The sequence below is a fragment of the Anoplolepis gracilipes genome, chromosome 3 (assembly GCF_047496725.1).
Source record: "Anoplolepis gracilipes chromosome 3, ASM4749672v1, whole genome shotgun sequence".
In the NCBI taxonomy this organism is placed as follows: Eukaryota; Metazoa; Arthropoda; class Insecta; order Hymenoptera; family Formicidae; genus Anoplolepis; species Anoplolepis gracilipes.
Window position 1 is genome coordinate 11,732,329 of NC_132972.1, and position 23,861 is coordinate 11,756,189.

At 27.9% G+C, this 23,861-nt stretch overlaps 1 protein-coding gene across 4 annotated transcripts in view; it reads left to right on the top strand.

The window, feature by feature from the left end:
- The first annotated feature begins 1,485 nt into the window (after nucleotides 1-1,485).
- LOC140664088 (sodium channel protein Nach) overlaps nucleotides 1,486-23,861 on the top strand; it is a 28,833-nt gene continuing 6,457 nt past the window's right edge. Inside the window, exons 1-11 of one of the 4 annotated variants that reach the window (XM_072888818.1) lie at nucleotides 1,486-1,591; nucleotides 1,963-2,291; nucleotides 2,736-2,785; nucleotides 8,781-9,323; nucleotides 12,387-12,626; nucleotides 14,241-14,383; nucleotides 15,022-15,085; nucleotides 16,874-17,048; nucleotides 17,552-17,697; nucleotides 18,818-18,956; nucleotides 22,298-22,598. In XM_072888818.1, coding sequence (XP_072744919.1) covers nucleotides 12,436-12,626; nucleotides 14,241-14,383; nucleotides 15,022-15,085; nucleotides 16,874-17,048; nucleotides 17,552-17,697; nucleotides 18,818-18,956; nucleotides 22,298-22,598 — 1,159 coding nt within the window. In that variant the 5' untranslated portion in view covers nucleotides 1,486-1,591; nucleotides 1,963-2,291; nucleotides 2,736-2,785; nucleotides 8,781-9,323; nucleotides 12,387-12,435. Of the gene's footprint in view, nucleotides 1,592-1,871; nucleotides 2,292-2,735; nucleotides 2,786-8,780; nucleotides 9,324-12,386; nucleotides 12,627-14,240; nucleotides 14,384-15,021; nucleotides 15,086-15,783; nucleotides 16,195-16,873; nucleotides 17,049-17,551; nucleotides 17,698-18,817; nucleotides 18,957-22,297; nucleotides 22,599-23,861 lie in introns of those variants that run through there. The other 3 variants (XM_072888817.1, XM_072888819.1, XM_072888820.1) reach the window with 3 other exon arrangements.

A 23,861-nucleotide genomic window follows, 5' to 3' on the forward strand; every position in this document is an offset into this window, starting at 1 on the left:
TTTTAGATACTAAGTATTATATATAATAATAATATTGATAAATTAAATTTCAAAATTGTAAAGCAGAAAAGATTTATATTCCACGGTATAATCTGTAAAGATTGTTATTTTTATTAATTTTATTGCGGAACATTTTTTAAATAGTTATCTCATTATGAAAAATTTTTTTTTTAATCTTGCTATAATGATTATATATATATAATACATCATAACTTTTTTTACTTTAATCTTTCAAGATTCAATGATACGTATATTACTTTTTGCTCAGTTCGAAAATGACAATTAAAATATATTTGAATCAATGGAAATCTAAAGCACAAAGAAATTTAGTGTAAGTAATAGCGTATTGTTACAAACACTATTCTTAATGCAATAATTCTTTAATTGAATCTACTTCGCTATTATGTTTTTCTTCTATATATATATATATATATATATATATATATATATATATATATATATAAGGTACACAAAATAAGTAGCGTAGAATGCGTTTATAGTATTCTAATATTCTAAGAAGAATAAATCAACGAATAAGTGTAAAATAAAATTTATCACAAAATAAATTTTATTCCCTTCCGTAATCACTGTAGAAGAAATACATAATAGCGAAGTAGATTCAATTAAAGAATTATTGCACTAAGAATGGTGTTTGTAACAATACGCTATTACTTACACTAAATTTCTTTGTGCTTTAGATTTCCATTGATTCAAATATATTTTAATTGTCATTTTCGAACTGAGCAAAAAGTAATATACGCATCATTGAATCTTGAAAGATTAAAGTAAAAAAAGTCATGATGTATTAATTGTTCATTCATGAGTAATTAAAAATAAGAGGGAGAAAATAATCCGTGTGTATATTTAATCCTTATTTTTTTTATAATACGTAAAATATCTTTATAGTGACACAATTATCTTACATGGTATTCGGGACTTGGTTTCGTAGCGCGTTATTGTATATACGCGGTCACCTTGTGACATTCACGCACCAAGACTGTGGAGGGGATAATAGGCTGAAACGCTCTGTGTATGCTCTCTGTATAGTCAATCATATTATCTTTTGAGCCACGATCGTGGAAGGTACCAGGAAACGACAAACGCAATTATTCGCTATGATTATTATAATTAGCGAATATCAGTTAGTATAATTAATTCTCGCAACAAATAACACGTGAAAATACAAGTAATTTTTCAAAGCATATATTTCGCATAATATATATTTATTTTAAATAGAAATAAATATTCAATATACAGAAACTTTTTCCTTCTTTTTAAAACTTTTATATTTTAAATTTTTTGTTGTATTATTGTTTTAAATACATTTTATTTGTTATTTTCGAATTGAGAACGCAAAGTAAAATATGAATCGTTGGATTGAAGAATTCATGTAACGAAAAGTCATGATACATTCATCGTACGATATTTGACCTTGTTTCTTATGTATAGAGTACTAATGTATTCACATAGTAGTCACTTTCTGTGTTGACATTCACGCAGCGAAACTCGAGCAAAGAAGCTAAAGACTTTCAATGTATCGTCGTAGTATTTTTTGAGACGCGATTGCGAGAAGTATCGAGAGATACCAAATGTAATTATTCGCTGTGATTATTGTAATTAGCTCATGCAATTGATTAAGTCTCACAATGAGCTTGTAAAAGTATTACAGACCATTTATCGAAATGTATATATTTTGTATATAATATACATCCATTGGAAATAGAAATAAATGTTCAATGTATAAAAATAAATATTTCTTCGTCTTTTTTGAAACTTGCATATTTTTAGATATTTAAAGAAAAATTTGAATCTGAAAAAAATTGTTCTTTTCTCATTTTTTGTATTAACATATTTTTATTATACATTTATAGATATATTGATAATTTTAACAATTATGATGGATAATTGCATTTGAAACGCGCGCGCGTCTCTCATAATATTTCTCTATATACATATTATCAGAGTATAGTGCAGCGTCACATCAATGTCAATATAGTGTTAGTAAGTGTGATATCAATGAAGTGTTATTGTCAGCAACGGATGTAGCGTCGTCGCAGTGAATTTCGTGCGTGAATTTCGTCATGCGATTTTCGGATGTTGAACAGATCGTAACTTCGTACAACCATTGTTTCTGTGCATTGTTCTCTTATTGCGATATAATAAAATTTGCATCATATCAACGTCGATAGTAAAAGCGTGTAAAAATCACGCAGTCGTATTTTGCTGATTAGACTCGAAAAAGGAAGGGAAAGGCCCGGGAAGGTATCGGGCGACGATGAAGCAATCATGAGGTAAACAATTTATAATTTATTTAATTTATTACTTGTTATTTCTAAAAATAATTGTTCATGTTTTTAAAGAGAGAAAAAGACAAAGAGACGGAAATATGTGCAATTTATTTTTTATCACAAAATGTAATGTACATACATATATGTAAAAAGTATTTGAATTTGTTTTATTTTGAAATATTTAAAAAATATATATTTATATATAATAATTATTTTTATATGTAAACATACACACACACACACACACACACACACACATATATAAGATATTATATTTAAGGTTTTTATTTATTTAAATAATTTATATAAAATTAAATTAATTTTAAATTAATTTTTATTTATTATATTTTTTAATTAATAAATATTGTAATTATTAATAATTATTTTTGATACATTAGTTACCTCTAATATTGCTTTATAATTTATATATCTATTTCTATTTTACAGCATCACGATTATGTGCTATAACTTCTCTCGTCGCACCGTTGCTGTTATGGGTGAGTGTAAAATTTTTTATTTTAATCTTGAGGATTTGTTATAAATGTCATATTAGATTTTTAATATAAAATGGATATAAATATGAAAGAAAGGGAAAAATAAAGAGATAATATTAAATAATCATGTATCTGTGAACATATTTAAAATATAAAATATTTCGATAATTTGTGATACTTTCTGAGCACATCAATAATCAATATCGCATGTTTGTGAGTAGTTCTAACGAAAAGTCACAGAATTCATAGAGGCAGCATGTTAAAAAAATTTTAGCGAACTTTTGAACATAGAAAACTGTCATTATTATTCTTTTAAATTTCTAAAAATTGATGCGCGTATCAATAATAATTGTATGGGGATGATAATATACACTAAATTTCTCTTTATTTAATTAAACTTGAATTTAAGTTTTTGATTACTCATTTTGATACTTCATTTTGATTCTCTTCTCAGAAATTGACGAAAACTAATTCCATTATAGTCTCAGTGCTTCAATTAATTCGCCATGTTTGGCCAAGCTCGTAACCGAAATGTACATATCTCGCGAGACTTGAACTGTCGTACCTTCATCACCGAGAAGTAAGACAAATTATGTCGCCCTTAATTTTCAGCAAGTTAACGAAGTTGATTCCAGTTATGTCAGTCACGCGCAATGACTCCTTTCAAACGCGCAACAGTGTGCCGTTAATCGTATCTCGAACTGTAGCACGAATAAATACTTTACGTAATAATACTCGATAATGGTGTTTTAATCAGACAATCTTAATTATTGACTTATACTTTCAGTATATCACTGATATTAAAAAGAAATTAAAATATATATTTCACAAGTTAAGATGCAATTCAATGTCAAAACATAAAAAAGACATACTTATGTAAATTTAGAGAACTTACGTAAATTTAGAACTATTTATCAATAATAGTTTTATCATTTTTTTTTTTTGAAACTATCAGATTTTATAAATCGAAATTCTTTATTCAGTAATCCTGATAAAAACGTTAAGTTTTTTCCCATGAGCATCTTATTAAAAAATGCGGAATAATCGTTTCATCTTTAGGTATTTGATAAAATTATCGTAGAATTATTAGGTCAGAGAATGTTGAATCGCGTGCGCGCAATGTTGGCTTTGTTCCGGGGACTACTTATATTAATCTGCTCGCGAATACCTTGCGATCTGGAGAAAAATTATTGGCTCGATTTTACAGTCTATCATTCTTACTTGTACAAATTTCACACACATATAATACGGTGAATGCAAGGGTATACAAAATATCTTTAGAAGACTATACAAAGTGCCTAATATTGTTTTGTTCTTAAAAAATTTTGGAATAGCTACTTTTTTAGAAGATTTAATTAAATTTTTTAATATTTAATTAATACTTTCAATAATTTTATGAGTCATATTTTATTCTTTGCACGTAATTAAAAATATTGTGCAAATTATCTTTAAAAATAGGCAAAAAAATATTTTTTCACGTTTCAAAAAAAGTATATTATAGAAAAGTAATAGCTACATAAGAGATATATAAAATAATCTTTTCTTCATTCTTTATATATTTATTTTTATTATTTTTTTAAATACATTTTAGACGAACAAATAATCACTTAAATTATAATAGATATTATCTAAATTATTTACATGTTAAGTCTACTTCTCCGTTATTTCAAAATAAAAATTAATTAAATTAAAATTCCACAAACTAAATATTTAAATTGTCAAAAACGTTGCATAGCGTTAACAGACTTTTATTGATATGTGACGCACGGCACAGCGTTGAAATAACCAATCAGCATCGCGAAAAACAAACAATACTTGTGAATTTTTATTTAACACGTCTTTTTTAAGAATGGCTTATTAAAAAGCTGAAAATACTTAGAAAAAGCTAGATCGCAATTTTTTACTCCTTTCGGGAGAGGTATATCTTTACATGACATATCGATTTTTAAAACGGAGATTTATTCTATCATAATTTTTATTATTTTTTTAAATAGTTTTTTAGATCATTTTCTTTCGATTTCTTTTCGTAAGTTAATGTTACAATGCATTTTGGAGAGAAAAATTTACCGGTTCGACAAAATTACTTTTCCCACGAAGCAAACTGGGGTCCGTGGACCCCATTCGGCACAACGAGAGGGCAATTGTGATTCGTATATTTCGCACGTGGAAAAAGACGGGGCAACAATCGTGGCGCCCGGGTAGATTGCGCGATGCAATATCCGCCGTGATTACGTCGGCCGTCATATCTCGCGAACATAATTGAATTTACGACGGTGTAGCCACCCTGATTTTCTTTCGCTCGTCTGTCGTGCCATCAACCTAAATGGATTTTTCTATTCATCCGGGATTCGAAACTGGCTCATTTATGCAAATCGCGGCAATTCTACACATCTTGGCTTTAATAAATTTAATCTAAACTTAAATTGCATTAATTACGCAATTACAGATTTGCCATCGAGTATTAAGATTTCCGAATTCTAGTGATATTTATTTAATACTTTTACTCAAGAATTAAATTTTTCTAAAATGCTGCGCAAGCTTTTCTTGATGCCCTGACATTAGAAGCTTTCAAAGCAATCTATTGTTTCTTTGAAGATCTAGTCACGCAGCTTTGAAGCTTTAAAAGAAATTACATTTTCTTTTATGAAATGTATTTATCATTGTTTACAAGAGAGACAAAAAAAGAGATTTTTTGTAAATTTGGTTTTGTTCTTTCTCGGAATGGTGATAAAATTGAATTAATCGAAATCGATTTGGCAAATTGCGGTGAAAATAATATATATTGATTAAAACATTTAAAGTGTTTAATTAAAAGTATTTAAATATGTGTTATTGGATTCTTTTTTACATAAAACTATCCAATTGTATTATAGTAGTAATAGAAATTACGGTAGAGGAGTGATTTTCATAGAACTGTCTGCGGTTTCACAAATACACGCAAAGTGTTTTATTTCACGAATTTCATTTAAAGTTGAAATTTTTATTTGCCTAAAGCATGAGGTAAATGCACGGTTTGGCCGTTCTTTAATGCATTAATTACAAAGAGAGAGAGAGAGAGAGAGAGAAGAGTTTGTCGGCTTAAAAACAGGAAACGCGCTTGATTAAAAGGAGTGGTAAAAGAAGATCGGAAGGAAAAGCGACGTCAGTTCAATTTACGGTCGACAAAGCACTCGCTTCCTTCCTTCCTTCCTTCCTTCCTTCCTTCCTTCCTTCCTACCTTCGAATGGTAGCTCGTGTTGCTTCGTACAGCACGAACTGTTTCAGAAAAGTTGTAAGGACGCTTTTATGACGCTACAGCCCATCGGACATTCATCGAACAGTTTTAACAATCTCTTTAATCTTCTTAAATTTTCTTCATATCTAACCATTAGAGACTGAAAATACAGATTATTACATTGGTAAACTAGGCATGCTATGAGAGACAAAGTTTATAAGTTGAGATTGTACGAACAGTTTTCAAAGATTTGCGAACAATTAATTAATATAAGTTGTAGAGATATAAAATTTTTATGTATCAAAAGTAATTATAAATATTTATATAAAAAGGACTAATTGATGAAAACTCATTTGTTTGTTTCAATTTTTTGATTATATTATCGGTAAAAAATATTTGATACAGAAAAAAGCAGGAAGTAAGTCTTTTGTCAAAATAAAGTTAGTATGTAATATGTAAATATAATATAATTTTGAAATTGAACAAGAAACAAGTTATATTAAGGTATATTTTTAAAATTTACTTTATAAAATATCTTTTATCCTACTTTTAATTTATAAAATACTTTTAATTTTAAAGAATTATTTTTGAAACTTTCTCCAACTTGTTAATAAACCCATCACACACATTCAGATTTACTCTGATAGAAAAATATTTGATATGTAGAACGCTTATATAATACAAATAAAATATTATTAATGCAACAAATAAAGTTTTAGCAAAATAAAATAACAAAAAAATAATGTTAATGATGAAATCAACTTAACAGAACTGTTTTTTTATAGTAATTAATGTAATTTTGAAGAAACCGGAGTAATTTTTATAAAAAATTTTTTAAGTGAATTTAGCGTTGTTATTATAGGAAGAAATGGAATTAAGAAATCCACTCGAATGCACTCAATAAAACGGCTTGGTATCGTTTTATATTAAACCATCTCAAAATGAGAAAACGGCTGGGAATGGCAGATAAGAAAGCATGAAAAACAAATAGACAATCGCTGTATACAAAGTTCTTTATTTCATTTAACGACCTACAAAGCCCTGAATTTTACAAAATGCATAATGCATTTCTCTTTTGAATCTACATTTATCGAAAGAAAAACTATATATATGTATATATATGTATATCACATTAAAATTAATTTCTAATTTAATAAAAGCAATTCTCTTTTTTTAGTTTTGCAATCCAAAACAATATATAAAATTTCTATTAAAAATTAAAAATTAAAATTGAATAAAAACTAAATAGTTACTTAAACTGTTAAGAAATCCTTATTAAAAAATTCAATTCAATCGAAAAAGAAACATTTGTTTTCTCCAAATCACGTTAAAAATTATCGAAATAGATACAGATTCATTAATATTTTCTTTCTATGTATTTACATCATCTATATTTTATGAATCTTCAAATAACATTTTATAATTTTTAAAGATATTATAAATATAATAACACTCGATTCATTAGCTTTTAAATGATTCTTTTACAGTATTGTAATTCCATTTTCTCGCAATCATTCGCACATATAGAAAAGTAGGCTATATTATTTCACCCTCTAATCCTTTTTCCTTTTGTCCCAACAAATTCAACAAAATTTTGGCGATTATCATATTTGTAAAAAGCGTTCCGCGTCCAGTCAGACCGGGCTAACAAAGCATAGCTAGATTCATTTTAAATGCATTTCTCGACGGATGGAAATTTTTCTCGTTGTTTATAATCTCTTCTAAAATCAATACAAAAAATTACGGATTATTATCGATAATTATTACAAAATTAAAATGCAAATAGTGTTTACAGAAAAAAAATGTTATGTGGTACATGCACCAACGTTGTTTACATTGTATTCTGCTTTTACGAAGCAAATCAACGCAAGGTAAATTATGGCCATTAACCATGTAAATTTTAATCCATAAAAGATTTAATAAACATTAATGTCGAATGCATTTCAATTACTTAACAGTTTATTTATGGCTCGTTATTAATTGAACCATTAGTAATATTACATCTTCGTGTGCTTTTGAATGTAATAAAATGGACGGAAATGAGAAGAGAGGAAAAGAACTGATAAAGATATCGATTGGATAAAAGATTATCATATATGTGAAATTTTCATTAGAATAATGTCTAATTATAATTATTAAAATAATATCTACTTAATTATAATGTATAATTAAAATAATACCATTATCGTGTTAAAATATTAAAAAATTTAATAAATAAAATAGAAATTTAATTTTCTATTATATTTCTAGTATATTAAAATACACTGAGTGAGTTATAAATAAAGTAAATTTTATTATATGTTAATATAACTACTAAAAATATATAAGAAATATACATATACTAGAAATATATACATATACTAGAAATTTCAACACAAGAAACAAATATCTATTAATAAAGTTGACTAAAATAAATTTCAAAAAATTAGAAACTAATTATATATATATATCTAACATATAAACTAATTTCTTATCTTATATGTATAATTAATATTAAAAAAGTTAACAATAAAAGAGTTTAAAGAATTTCTTATTTATGGGATAATTAAGATAAAAATTTATATTTATTAAAGTTGTTAAATATAGCATTATATAAATTAAATATAAAAAATGGAAGCCTATATTTCATTAATTCTCTTTTTAATTTTAAAAATACGAGTATTATATGCCTATATATATATATATAATTTTATTTCAAAGAAGAAATATGCGTACATATATAATATACATATATATAGCTTTTGTACATATTTCTTCTTTGAATAAAATTCATGAATTTTCTAGACACAGTTGGCCGCACGCAAAAAGGTGTACACCACTATTGAATTAAGAATCAATTGGAAACTCTCGAAGGACGTACAACTTGTGCAATGCGTGCATTGTCGTGCTACCGCGTGCGAAATTCATCAATTCGCTTTAATGCTCTCTCGCAGGAATGGCTGCATCTCTTACCGTAAGAAATTCACGTCGATGTAACTTTCATCTCGCCTTGTTGCACGCAATTTATGCGCGTCCCTCCGACCGCTTCCTGCACAATTTAAATTGGATTGCCAGCGTGGCGCGCCGGCGAAAGCGAATTAATCTCAAGATTAATTAGCGAAAATACACTTAAACGGCCGCGATTCGTCCGCGAGAACGTCGGATGAGACGTGACGTCGCCGGCAGTGTGTCACACAGTCATGAATAATCCTCTTCATACGTCTCGGAAACGTCACAGAACGAGCGAAACACTCGAAAGACGCTCGCGCTTCTTGGATAACAAGTGTTCCGGATCTGCTATCACAGATTTCACTTGGAAATTGAAATTACTTTCTCCACAGCTTAATGGTAAATTATTATTTATTACAAGTTTTCAATTTGCAAGATTAAACGTTTTAATATTTTCAAATCTTGTTAGAGAGAGAAATGTATTCTGTCATTTTATACTTTGTTAAAGCTTTGCAATCCATTACTTTCAAGAAATATAAAAATATGAATAGTTATTTTGGAAATTATTACGTATACATTATACAGTAAAATAGATTATGAGTTAAGGCGGATGCCTAATAATTATACGATGTGAGAAACTTCGCGAGTTTCAGCCAATTACAATGAACTCTTGCGATTGTAGCAAGGCAAAGGTACTTATATGTCGAGTACGAATGTATATAACGTGGTTGCCAGACAATTACGCATATATATTTCCGCGTGCGTGTGTTTTACACATGGATTGTGCACGGCAACGTGAAATATGAAATGTTGTCTGTGGAGTTGAATAGGAGCCGTAAACGTTCTCAGTTTCGTCAAGAATATGTTTGGCAGTTTCGGAATTTCTCAAGATTTTTTCCACGCCAGATCGCAAACGTGAAAACTTTAGGCAAATATATATGTATGAACATAACGCGTGTTGATATCAAGTCAAACAAATAAGATCAAAAGTAAAATATTCGCAAAAGTGTTGCAAAGTTTGTACCTGCCATAGTTGATTTGAAATTGCACGTACCACTTTGAATTGAACAAACGTGTTCGCAGATGGATTAAATCCTGTCTACAAAATGCATAAAGCAGCTTTCAGTGGAACAAGCTTTTGGGCAAATGTTGATCTTGAACTAGATAGTATTAATTTATTATTCGTGTACATACATCTGTTCAGTATATTAAAGTCATTGGGGACATATAATATATACCGAGCAAGAAAAAGGAAATTCTTAATAAATTATTAATATCAAAAAATTTAAAATCACGTTTGTATTATGTGTTTGCTGTGAAAAAATAGCAATTATAAATAAATAATAATTTTGTGCATGATCACAATATGTTTCTAATATAATATTTACAAATGGTTGCTATTACGTATTCACTGTTGCAAATAACTGTTTAAAATGTTTTAAAGACAGAAAATATATTTTAATTTTTTTATGCACCCGTGATCTTTATTAGTTTTAAAAAGAAAAATAATTTTCTTAAATCTTATTTGCTGGAAAATATATAACTTTGAAATTTATGGAAGAAGAAATACTCGTAATATCTCTTGCCATGTCCAAAGGATACAATTTATCTTAGCGATGTTAAGTTAACACATAGCGAAAGCATCTTGGCAAAGTGTTGACAGAAAGACAGAGACATGTTTACATTTTCGTTTGCTTTAGAAACTATAATGTATTGTGAAACTATAACGCATCTGGAGTAATAAGATCTAAGTGGACTAGTGGACGGTCATGCAAACAGTTTGCAGTCATCCAGTAATAATATTCTATATATAGTCAACTCAGAAGATATGAGCATTATTAAAGTCAGGATCCTCAAATACGTGATATAGAGAATAGAAGATGCAATATATACCGTCAGTTTAAAAAATTAATGATAAAAAACATGCAAATAATTTATATTATTACACAAATATATAATACAAAATATAAAATAGCTGTAATATATTATATATAAAAAAGTATTCAGAATCCTCTCTAAAAAATACAATTATGCTACTTATAGATTTTATAAACTTAAGTATCAATAATGTAATTACTGTAAATATATTACGAAATTAATTCTAACGCGCGAGAGTAAAATATTACAGCGTTAAATTCGTTTTACACATTAGACAGAAATTATTTCATTAACTAATATTATTAGAGTCATTTTTGTTTATAGAATATATATTTATGAAATGTTCTGTTTATCTGTATAAAATATCGAAATTTACTTTTAATATTATATGTTATGATATGTGCTTTCTCAAGTATTCTGAAATTATTACACAACGTATTATTATATCAGTGCATTATAAAAAAAGCAGGACGTGTATTATTCAGATCTACGTAGAGCAATCTTTTAAAAAAAATTTCTTTGCTTTTTTCTATCATACAAAAACTACATGGTGTGATATGTCGCCATGCATACCTACCGCACACTTATAAACTATTCACGAGATTGTCGGGGAAGCGACAAACGGCGCAATTTCATACCCGGCGAGCGATTGCGAACGCGATACCAAAGTAGCAGAATAGTAATTGAACGATGCCAGATACACGCGATTTTGATCTCTTGTTGGATCTCTTCCGTCATAACGCGGACCACCAACGCCAATCGGCCGCACGCGCGTTTTACAGTGCTCGATGTAAACGATGTCAGTCGTAATCCCAGATGGTCGCGCGAGTGCCCCGAATAACGTGTGCCACCTGTAACATTGCGTGTAATTGCACTTACGGGAGTTTCGTTCCCTATTGTATACGCGGATATCTTTTTGTTGATCGATCGGTCGCGGTTTGTAGTTGTTGAAATGAGAAACTCCTTTTATGTGTATTCGAGAATTTTTGATTATTGTAAACTTTTAAATTGCTGATCATTTTCGTGATCACATTCTCTACGAAATTTAAAGCGGTGATAATTATTTGACATAAGGAAATTCTAAATACGCATTAAATGCGGAATTATAATATCTCTAATAAAATTCTTTGTTAAATCGCTATCTTTGAAGGTAGGATCTAACTAACACGATAGGATAAATACATATATTAATAGAACATATTTTATTCGAGAAATAAATAGTATGTTATATATTTTTTGAATTTTTGAATTGTAATTTTGAGATTTAACAAAAGAGACATTGCAACGTATTATCTAATATTTTATAAATATATTATTACTCTTATATCGTAAAGTATATTAAAGACAGATTAAATTTTAATTTAAAAAATAAAAAAACATATTTTAATTCTGTTTATAAATACTTATATAAAAATTTCGAATATATATTAGTTACAAATTTTATTTTATTATAATTACTTTTTCTCTTCTTTTAGTTAATTTATTTTTCAATTTTAATTTATAAAATAATAAATACACACAATATACTTTTAAAATAAAATGTACAATAAATTATATGATATTATAAATAATCATTTTTTGCAGGTTAAAGTTTATTAATTTCTGGATTATGTAATTTGAAAAGTGATTTATAATGTGGACCGAAAAAGATCACATTAAATATAAAAACAATATTGCACAAGCATGGATATCGAAAGATACGCAAAGATCATCGATGAAATTCCGTTTTAAAGTTGTATTAAAATATCTAAAGTTATATTGTCAGTATTCCAGTTTAAGTAGTTTAAAGTATCTCGCCGATTCTCAAAAATCTTGGTTTGAAAGGTAACGCATTATATTTAAAATTATATTTAATTATAATATTGTACAATTATTGAATTGTGCATGAATAAATACAAAAATCTCAAAATATATATAAAATTAAAAAATGTATATTTTAATTATGAGAAAAATTGATATCTTTTTTTAATTTTATTTATAAATAATTTGAAAATATATTCTTATCTTATATAAATAATTAAGATATGCAAAAAATATTTTAACAAAAATTTATCAATAATTTATATTTTAACTTACAAAGTATATAAGTAGCTACAATTGTGTCGACTGTTAATGGAATTGTGTGTTCAAATTCTTTTCTACTTCAAGTATTCTGTAAGTTAAAATAAAAACTTTAAATGCACTTTTCTCTCGAAGCAAGTTTTTGTACTTTTTAGCCATTATTTTAATTAATAATAAACTTTACATATTGAGTGTTTTTTAATATTTGAAGCAATAAATAAAAAAAATTAAGAAAAGAGAAAGCTCTGTCATATTTATCAACTATGTATAATACTTTTATTGTTTATAAATTAATATAATTATGAGATAAATTATTAAAATATAATAATGTGCAAACATTTGTTTGTAACTCTATCAAATGTTATTATTATTAAATTAATATATCTAAAATATGCTCAAGAAAGAAATAATTTATATCTTTTTCTTAGAAAAAATATCTTTTTGTCTTATATATATATTTACTTCCATAAATCCTATTTATTAATACGTACTCATTAAGTCGGATTTAGCGTCTTATTTTTTTTATTTGCAACTTTAGAGAAAAGGAGAAAATGTATTGAATTGTATATAATGTAGCAAGCGTTTTGTATCTGATAAAGGTAACCTTTGTACGAAACTTTCCTCAAACGGGATTTATTTGGATGTTATTTATCCATTTAACAGCGTAAACTCGCGCACTCGAAAGCTCGGCACACTAATACGATTATCTGCCCTTTATCAAAGCAATGATAAAAGCGGTCTGCGCAGACCATGCTCGCGGATTAGCCGCGAGACGCTACGGACTCGTACATTACATCGGTTCGCACGTAAGCGCAACATATGATTAAAGTTACGCGGTTTAACGAGTGTATCCTCATTTCACGGAGAGATTAACGGGTACCGCGGAATAGGGATTCTTGAATTCATAGCGAACCGCACAAATCAGGTCGTCCACAAATCATGACCCTGTTTCGCGAAACGAAACAAATGCCAGACGAAAGCGGAAGAGAAAAAAAAATTAAAAAAAATATTGAAAAAGAAAAAAACATAATATTCCACAAAACCGGTAAAGTCACGTCGCGATGCGGCGACGCGAGTTGATTTAATGTAACGTTACGCGTCATACGTGACGTTAATAGCACTGTGTGAATTCGGTAATGAACGCGTTACGGTAGAAACGAGACTAGACATTTGCTCGATGCCAACTGATTCGTGCCGTATACTAGATTCTTATTTTTTTGTATCTACAAAATTATTTTATTTTAAAAATGAATGAGTTAAACAAATGAAACAACGACTTTTGCTGCTTTAAAAATGTTACATGTGTAATATAGAGTTTGCAATTATTTCAATAAAATCTTTAATTAAAATTTTTCAGACTTAATTAAAATCTTTCAGAATTCTATGGATCATAATACATTGCGTAATGATATCTGGTCTGATATTTATAATTTATCTTTGCTATGATGAATATGTGACATCACCTATACTGACTTCCATGGATTCGGATAGTTACAGTACGATCCAGTTAAATTTTCCAGGTATGATTGATTAAGCAACTTTACATGCAGTTTAGTTATAAAGATTTGTTTACTCTTTTTTGATGTATAGTATAAACTAATATATGAACTATATAATTTATTTGTGTTATGATAAAACTATCATGTAAGTTTATACAAAAAAAAGATTATTATTATTTTTCTTTAAATAAATAATTTCTGAAAACTGCTTGTAGAATCTCAATTGTAACAATTTACAAAAATATTCAAATTTTATTCTGTGCCAAATGAAAAAAGGTAGAACAAGAAAGGAAAAAAATAATTAAACAAATTAAATAAATATTAAAAGAATAAAGTTGAGCATTAACAAAAATATTAATCAATATTAATCACGATAAAAACACCTGACTTTTTCGTTATGTCTTTACATTCTTAATAGATAAACATGACTCTTCTCTAAAACAGGAAATGTTTTATTTTTTTATTTTTGTTGCTACGCACTATGTAGTATAAATTAACAGTATTAAGCAAAAAGAGAAAATGTAAAAAAATAACATTTTATTTATAAATGAAAAAAATTTTTATATTTTGAGGGAAAAAGACAAGCGATATTTTTTTCGTTCTACCAATTTTTCTATCCCACTGCGCAGTCGATAAAAAACACACTGATGAATTTCCAGCAATCGCAATCTGTCCTGTTAATAGGATAAGTCAGCGATCCGCGACGAAATTGGCGACCGACATGTGAGTGATTTTATGTATTAAATAAACCCAAGTCGCATTTGTGTACTCGTATATTAAACAATAAATGTACTGGCATTTGCACTAATAGCGGCGAGGTGGTGATGCACACGTTTTATTTTAAATACATGTAGATATGATTTTGCTGCTTTGCACCAAATTGTACCAATTGTACCAATTGCACGATCGATCTGCATTACTCAAAGTTACACCAGCTGTTTAACACATATCATTTGGCGTATTTTCTCTGCGCGCATTAAAATGGTCACTAGTTATCGGTGCAACGTGAACACGTATCCACAAATATCTCGAATATCAACTCGATCGTATAAATTACTTTTAGCATAAAACCGACTACGCAAATATTTGGCAGCATTGACGGCGCTCTATCAATATTGCATTACGCATTATTATTAATCATATTGACCTAAGTTTAATGATCGAACTCTTTAAATTCTATCATAAAAATTGTTGAAAAAATTATATAGCATTGATATTAAAAATATTTTAAGCATTTTTTTAAACAAGTTACTAGAGTTAGTTAGTAATAGCTATTTGCCACTCAGCCAATGGCAAATATTGATTACATTATCCGGAGAATTATAAGAACATATTGCAATAATGGGTAATTGATGAGTATACATTCTCACCAATTACAGACTATTGTGGTGTAACAAATGATGTGTATTCGTGGTTGATAGGTGCGAATTCATGGTTGAGGATGAGTTCACCAACCATGGTGATATTCCTATAGAGAGTTTCGATTGGGATAGGTAGGATTAATTTGCCACGGTTGACGTCCGATATATACGGAAAGCTTAATTGACCGGTCATCGGATTCTACTCTGCTTTTTACGATGTCCCGAGTCAATTGGCACGCCGATTATCGTTAATTCGATGCCGCGCACTTGGAACGCAACGAGAGCGAATCGATGCATTGCGCATTGATGGAGAGCGTAGAATCGGCGTGGTTACGGCTCATTTAATAGGGCGTTAATGTCCCAAAATCCAGCCGTTTCGTGCGGCGCTACCCGCAAACTTTCGTCCCCGTAATGGAAGAGACATTTCCGGAATCGTTGATTCGGAACCGAAACCTTCGTGAAGTTTTGTAGGTAGGTTTAACGTAAAAGTTTTCACCTCGTTAAGCTATCGATTAATATTACACCGATTTTTACCGAACTCAAACATCAATGCGTTGTTATAAATTATAAATTTCGAATAAACGATCATTAAACGTATTAGATGTATTTTTAGAGCTATTTATAATACTATTAAACATATTTTAGTACTCTTTTATACATTTATATATATATATATATATATATACTTTTATACGGTATACATACATATGTAACAATAAAATAAACGATGTAAACAAAAAGTTGCTTCTAAAGCAGTAATTGATATACGTTTCTAAATTTATATTATTTAATTAGCGTGATAATATATATATACAATCACGCTATTAAAAATTCTTGTAATACAAGAAACATTAAAATGCAATTACATTCTATCAGTGTATAGATTAATGCTTAAAAAAATATGAACTTTTCGTGTTGATTCATGAGATAACACATGCATAAGTCAATTTTTACGACGCTATTAAAATATCATCCGTTATATATGCAATTATTTATTAAGTTGTTGAATACATCTACTAGGGAAAGTGTTGTACGAGTTATTATGATTATCGCGTATTTGACGGATACGCTTAGATTATTATGCACTTATTAACTTGAAATATTATGATATCTACATACATTTAAAATAAAAAATCTTTTTTGAATTCAGTTTTAACGCAAAAATCACGAACCTGTCAATGAGTGAAATCTTAAATTTGGTCAAGCAATTGGGTAATCATTACCAAAGCAATTTCGTCATGGAGAGAACTAATGATCTGGAGGTTGATCAACTTTTAATGACTTATTATGAAGGGTTCTACGACATTACCAAAGTATTGAAAAATGTACGTATGCAAATTTATGTTATATTCCAAATGTGGTGCATTAAAATTTTATCTATACAAATTTATTTATTTTTGATACATTTCTTTCTTTTTACGTAATTCTTTTTTAATTAAATAATTAATAATTCCATAATTTTTAAATTTTACTATTGAATGATATAATAATGGAAGTTTGAATCAAAATTTGGAGAAGGTAATTTCAAATGTAAATTTCTTTTAAAAGCTGATGCTAGTATACTCGATTTTTTGCGAGTACTTTCCGCATAAATTCATCTTTTTTAACTTTCAACCTTTTGATAAATCTCAAAAATAAAAATCATTTGCACGAAGGCTAATACTTTATTTATTTATACGTGATGTAGTTGTACACATTAAATGCAAGGGTTTACTCTTTCATGGAAATAAATTGGAACATTATATGCATGATACTTCGCGTGTGTCGAGCGTTTCTATCGCGCGAGGTGTTGTCGGCAATTCACGTGTTGTACGCTTAAATTTTCCAGCTGTCGCCGCAATGCATGGCGATGCTACTAAAGTGTAAGCTGCACGGGACCTACAGAAACTGCTCGACGCTTTTCCAGTTTCGCAAGACGCAGGACGGATTCTGTTGCACCTTTAATTACGTACGTGAAGGCGACGACATTCTCGCGTGAGTATCCTGTACCTTCAGAATGGTGAACAGACAACATGTAGTAGTTTAACCGCTTACTCGACTAGTTTGCGCCCGCACGGCATGCTCTTTCAGCATAGGCAAACGGAACAGATTCCCTAAGACTACTGTAGCGTATAATATGAAAATATTTTGTCACTTATTTTTGTTATTATATCTAAATTTATTATAATATTTGTAAGTACATATATTAAATATATTATGTAAGTACATATATTTTTTAAATTAATTATTTGAAATATGTATACATATACATATATACAGATTTAAAATAATTAATTTTAATAATTTAATAATAATAATTTTAATTAAATTTAATATTATTAATAAGTTTTAATTATATATTTAAAAATGTCGCAAAATTGATTTATAATACGAACTACTTTTGATAAATTGCTACAATGTTTGTCGATTAGATCGTATCATGGAAAAATAGAACTACCATTTATTTTAATTTTCTTTATACATGACATATTAGAAGATTAAATGCCATGACCTGATATTTAGATAGAATGGTTCACATGTGTATGCTTCTAATTAGTTTCTGCATGTCACTGATTTGTAATTACATATTCCTTAATTGGCCAATGCAATAGAAAATAAATTAACTTCGAATTAAATTTGTATCTAAATTAAGTTAAAAAAAGACAATTTTTATTGTCTATTTATAAAATATTTGTGATATATATCTGTAAAATTTTAATAGCTAGTGACTTTGTTCTTACAGATGCTTTAATATTAAAAGAGCTATTTATATTTTATGTGATAATCAGAGAGAGTATCGTTGTGATAATGATAAAATATAGTATTGATGTTTATACTTTATTAGTCTATTAATGTATAGATTTATGATGTGCGTGTGATAAAGTATTTTATGATAAAATAATACAAATATAAATGTAGTTTTTCACGCTGAACAAAAAGACTTATATGTTTTGATTACAATCTTCTGAGTAATTCATAATGGACAAATGTAGGTCAGTTTAATGTTTCATGAAAAAAAAATAAGAGCTATTTAGTTTAAAAATCTATAATGTTGTTAAATATAAGCTTTAGCTGCTTGAAAAATTAATGGCTGTGATTATATCTCTGTTAACAGAATGAGTGATGTGATTAAAGCGCCACTGAAATACACACATAAAGTGGAAAATCTTGGGATAGAACGCGGATTAACAGTCGTGCTGGATCCATTTTTGGATGATTATTTCTTTCCCATGCTGCCCGTTATGGGTTGGAAGGCAAGTAAAAGCGGTATTAAATGTCATTTACAAAAATCAATTGTTGAGAAAACTAAACAGCGACTTTTAATATCCATTTGCCAGAATGATTTAATTTTCGAGCTAAAATTAAATCTGCCATCAAGGTAAATTTATTCATTACTCATGCAAGATTAAAATCTCTAGCAAATTTCTGGTACTTTTTTAATTAATCAAAAGAACGTGTTTGTTTAGTCTACATTATAAGAAGCTAAATAATTACACAAAATGTTTCATTTAATTTGATTAGCGTATCTGTCTTATTCATATAAAAGTTTTGTTATAAACTGTTGTTTAAAATAATTACAAAGAAAGAAATTATGTAGTCGTGTAGAAGAATTTCAGGGGAAAACAATTAATAGTCCTAATTAATTCATAGTTCTAATCAAATTGTAAGAATTTAAAGTTTTTTGTTTCCTTAAGCGTATCCAGCAAACTCATGTTGAATAAATTTTTTTAAATTACTTTGCTAACTTTGAAAATTACATTTAAATATTTACAAAGTAAGGTATGTATTCTAAATGTTATTAATTCGCAGAAACAAAAGACATATACGTCACTTTAAAAATATCTTTAGCTTTCTGCACACGAAATAATTCTGATCTTATAATTTAGAAAAGCTCTCCAATGAAAATTGTCCGAAAATATCTTCGTTTATATGTGAGCTGTGAAAACGGGTCATATTTGACTCATAACGAGTTATTACCACAAGTGTTGAATATGAAAAGGGGCTAATCGAGCAAAATGAAGATTTATTCTCTCTATGCTTTATCATACCAAAGTAGCGTTAACGTTCGATTTTATAGCGAAGTAGCATGAAATATAGTCATGTTTTAAATGCATTTAATACACATAATTGGAAAGTTATATAGTTCGCTCATTATAAATAGTAAATGTCTAACGATTAATTAGTTTCAAGAACAAAGCTATTTGTTAAAAAATAATATATTAATGTCATGTTTAAAATCTTTAAAAAGAGAAATAAAGACAAATAGATTATAAAATCTTATTCTTTGTTTATTATCAAGCTGATACAAGTCTACACGGAGAAAATTTTATATTAAAAATGATAACTATGGTAAAATTGACGCTTTTTACAGTTTTATATAGCATTTTAACTTGAAATGACCCTTATAGTCCATATAGTTATTACATACCATAATAATTTTTAATATAAAATTTTCTCCGTGTACACTTAATAGATTTATAATTTGTCGATTAATATAACAAATATATTCAGAGATAAAAACAATATTTAATAAAATGTTATTAAATTATTAAATTTAATCTACTCCGAAAATTAAGTTAAAAAATTAATTTATCTACACAAAAAAATTCAGAAAATCTGATGTACTTTATATATTATAAATGCAAATTATAACATCGTTTTCAGATAAATAATTTTTTCACTATAATAATTGATGCAAGATATAATTTTTTGCAAATTAATTAAAAAGTACAAGATATATGCACTCAATATATTTCAATTAAATTATCGTATTCATCAAACCTATTGCTGCGATGAAGGTAATCAGTAACACGTTGTACCTTGAACTTTTTCCATGCTTACCACGCCGTTATAAGCCACCTGTGCTTCATTCGCCCATAGTACATAGCGATAAAAAAACTCGCGAAAGTCATTAGCAGTACGATATAATCGCGCTCGTCCTCCACTTCACAATTATGATGTAATCTGTCGTTACTTTAGGCTATAATGATTCTTATGTGAAGAAATCGTATTTTTCATAAAACCATGCTAAAAGATTCTATTTTTGTTAAGATATTTTTATCATACATTTTCTATTGATATTTAGATGTATCGCAAGATTAACCAAATTAACTCTTTAAATAAATATTTTATAAATATATGTATATATATTTTTAAACGAAAATTATGCTAAAATATAGTACTTAACCCTTAACAGTCACACTGGGTAAAATACACCCCAGCGTTTTTTTGATTTCGAAAACGACCCAGTAAACCAATGGAAATGGGCCTTCTAGGGAAATGTCGCCATCTACAGGTAGTTGGGACCTTCAAATATATTGCTATTTTTTCCATAAAAATGTCTTTTTCATTTGTCCGCAAAAAATCGCACCTTTATACTTCAAAATAAATATACTTTTTGGAACATCCGCATAAACTGCAATAATCAGTGAAAAGTGCATCATCTGAGGATGAGAAAACCGTTTGAAAAATTGAAATATCTTAAAAATTGAAAAAGTTACATTCGTTTTTGTGAAAAAAGTCACTTTTCCAACTTTTTTTTTCAACAATTTTTTTACATATGTTAAATTAATTTTTTGCAAATCAAACCTATACATTCTTTTTAAGGAAGGCTTAAACTACAACAGGATAGTTTTTTTTTTTTTTAAGTGACTGACAAGGGTTAATATTGATTGATTATGTGTTTGCTATTATAGCTTCGTTAATTTAAGAAGACTTGACTAATATGTCAAGTACTATGTATGTGCAGAATATTTTGTTTGGATATCTAATATAAATATATTGAAAACATTAATATATCTCTTAAATATTTCAAAATAATTAAAACAAGCTATTACTTGAATTTGTACTATTTAATTAATTGATTTTTATATCAATGAAAATTTTTCGAAAAGATTTGTTTTATTTTTACATTCTACTAAAATATCAAGTTAGTTTATTAAATACAGTGAAAGAAACAGCATGATTGCATTATAGTATTTTAAGATGTCAATAGTATAATTAATCATAGATCAGTTTACAAATTACGATTTTTCTTTTTAGCAGCATAACGTAAAAAAAACATGTAATCTAGCATTACAAAAACTCTTTCGAGTGAATTCGAGTCAAGTGAGAAAAAAGACATTGTATGCAATGTTAGATTAACAATAAATGTTTTATGAATGATACTCATATTGAACTCTGATCATCTGAATGTAATTCGATGACGTTCTCTTTAATCTAACCGAAATTAATCTAACCGGATAATGCCAAATGAGAAATCGGATATTATGTGAGAAACCAAATATTCTCGAGTATTTCATTGGCAAACATAAAATCAAGATACTATTATACTTTCTAATATAATTTACAAATTATCTCTCATCACAATTTGTTATATCAATTATTCTGTTAAAAAAATAATTTATTAGAACATTACAAATTAGAACTAATAATATTTCAATTTATAATAATTTCTTGAACTTGTCGATGATACTGTTTATAGAAATATTTATGCATTAATTCCATAATTAAAATATTATATTTATTAGAAAGAGAGAGAGAGAAGTGAAAGACAAATAAAAGTTTAATGTAAGATATATTTATCGTTTTGCAGATTATCGTGTTTAATCCTACTGATTTTCCGGATGTATCCAGCGGTGGTGTCACGGAAGTACTCGTGATGCCCAACTCCGAGATGTACGTGGATGTAACCGCAACATCTTTCTTCAGTACTAATACTATCGAGAAATTTCCCGTGAATCAACGCAATTGCATTTTCTCGGAAGAGATACGCACCACGCATAGTGGCACAATGTATACTTACAGTGACTGTATTGTCGACTGCAAGATTTACGACATACAAAAGCTATGCAACTGCAGACCGTTTTTCTATCCACGTCGTGGCGAGAGAGAAAGTCAGTAAGAATATACACAATCGATTTTTTTTAATTGTTGATGTTAATTTACATATGTGAAGTTAACCCCTTATTATCACAAATTTAAAAAAATGATTAAAGTACTGATTGCCTCCGTAAGAGTTTTACAATTTTCTATCAGTTTTAGAAATAGTTTAAAGCACCGAAAATAGCACTTGAAAGTACGGGAAGGGAAGGCCAACTTCACATATGTTACTAGTTTTTTATCGCATCGGAAAATTATCATATTTAATATGGAAATGTAAAAATTTATTAAAAACTGCTTAAATTACATCAAAATTTTGTGTATTTAACGTGATGAGTATTATTGTTTTTGTACCACTTATATATATATATGTGTGTGTGTGTGTATATGTGTGTATGTGTGTGTGTGTATACATAAATGTACGTGTGTGTGTAAAAAGTTTTAATTAACTAATTAATTAATTAATTAATGATAATTGATGTATTATGTTTTCTTATATTGATTGTTTAATTTTCTATGTTCATATATTTATTTCTGTAAGATCTTAAGAGCATATTAAAAGCTTAATTCAAAGCTATTTAATACATATAGATTAGTATTTTGGGATAAATTATAGAATATTTAATAAAATTTATAAAATACAATCGAGAGATACCATTTTCAAGATAAAAAATTGCATTGCTTTAAAATAAATTTTATTTTTATTTACATCAAATCTTATTAAAAGTTGCGCGATATTTTTAGATTGCTAAAGGAAAAATTATATATAAGTAATAAAGCACGAAACATTAAACCTTCTATACAAACAAAAATTTTAATTTTTTCAAGTATTAAATTACATTTCTTGAAAATTCTCGAAATCCAGCTTTAACCGATTTATAAATCTCTCAAGCTTTAAAAATTGAAAATTTAATCGTGCGATTTATTTTTGCTGACGTTTCATTTTCTAAATTTCAAAACGCAACTTATAAATGACATTTATTTATTTGAAAAACATATTTGAGAAAACATTTTGTGTACGTGCGCGAGCGCACGCGCGTGTGTGTGTGTGTATCAAATAAGAAATATTGCAAAGTTTACTTTAGTTAAGAAAAATATACAAGGTTTCTATACAGTAAAAAACATTTTGTATTTTTGTTGAAATTTTCTTGTGTAGAAATTTTTGTGTTAAATTTTTAACATACTCTTATGTTAATATAACGTACTGTCGTTATGTTATTTTAACTTTTCTGCATTGAGTTAATATTCACCGTTTCTAAGATTTAAACCAACGCAAT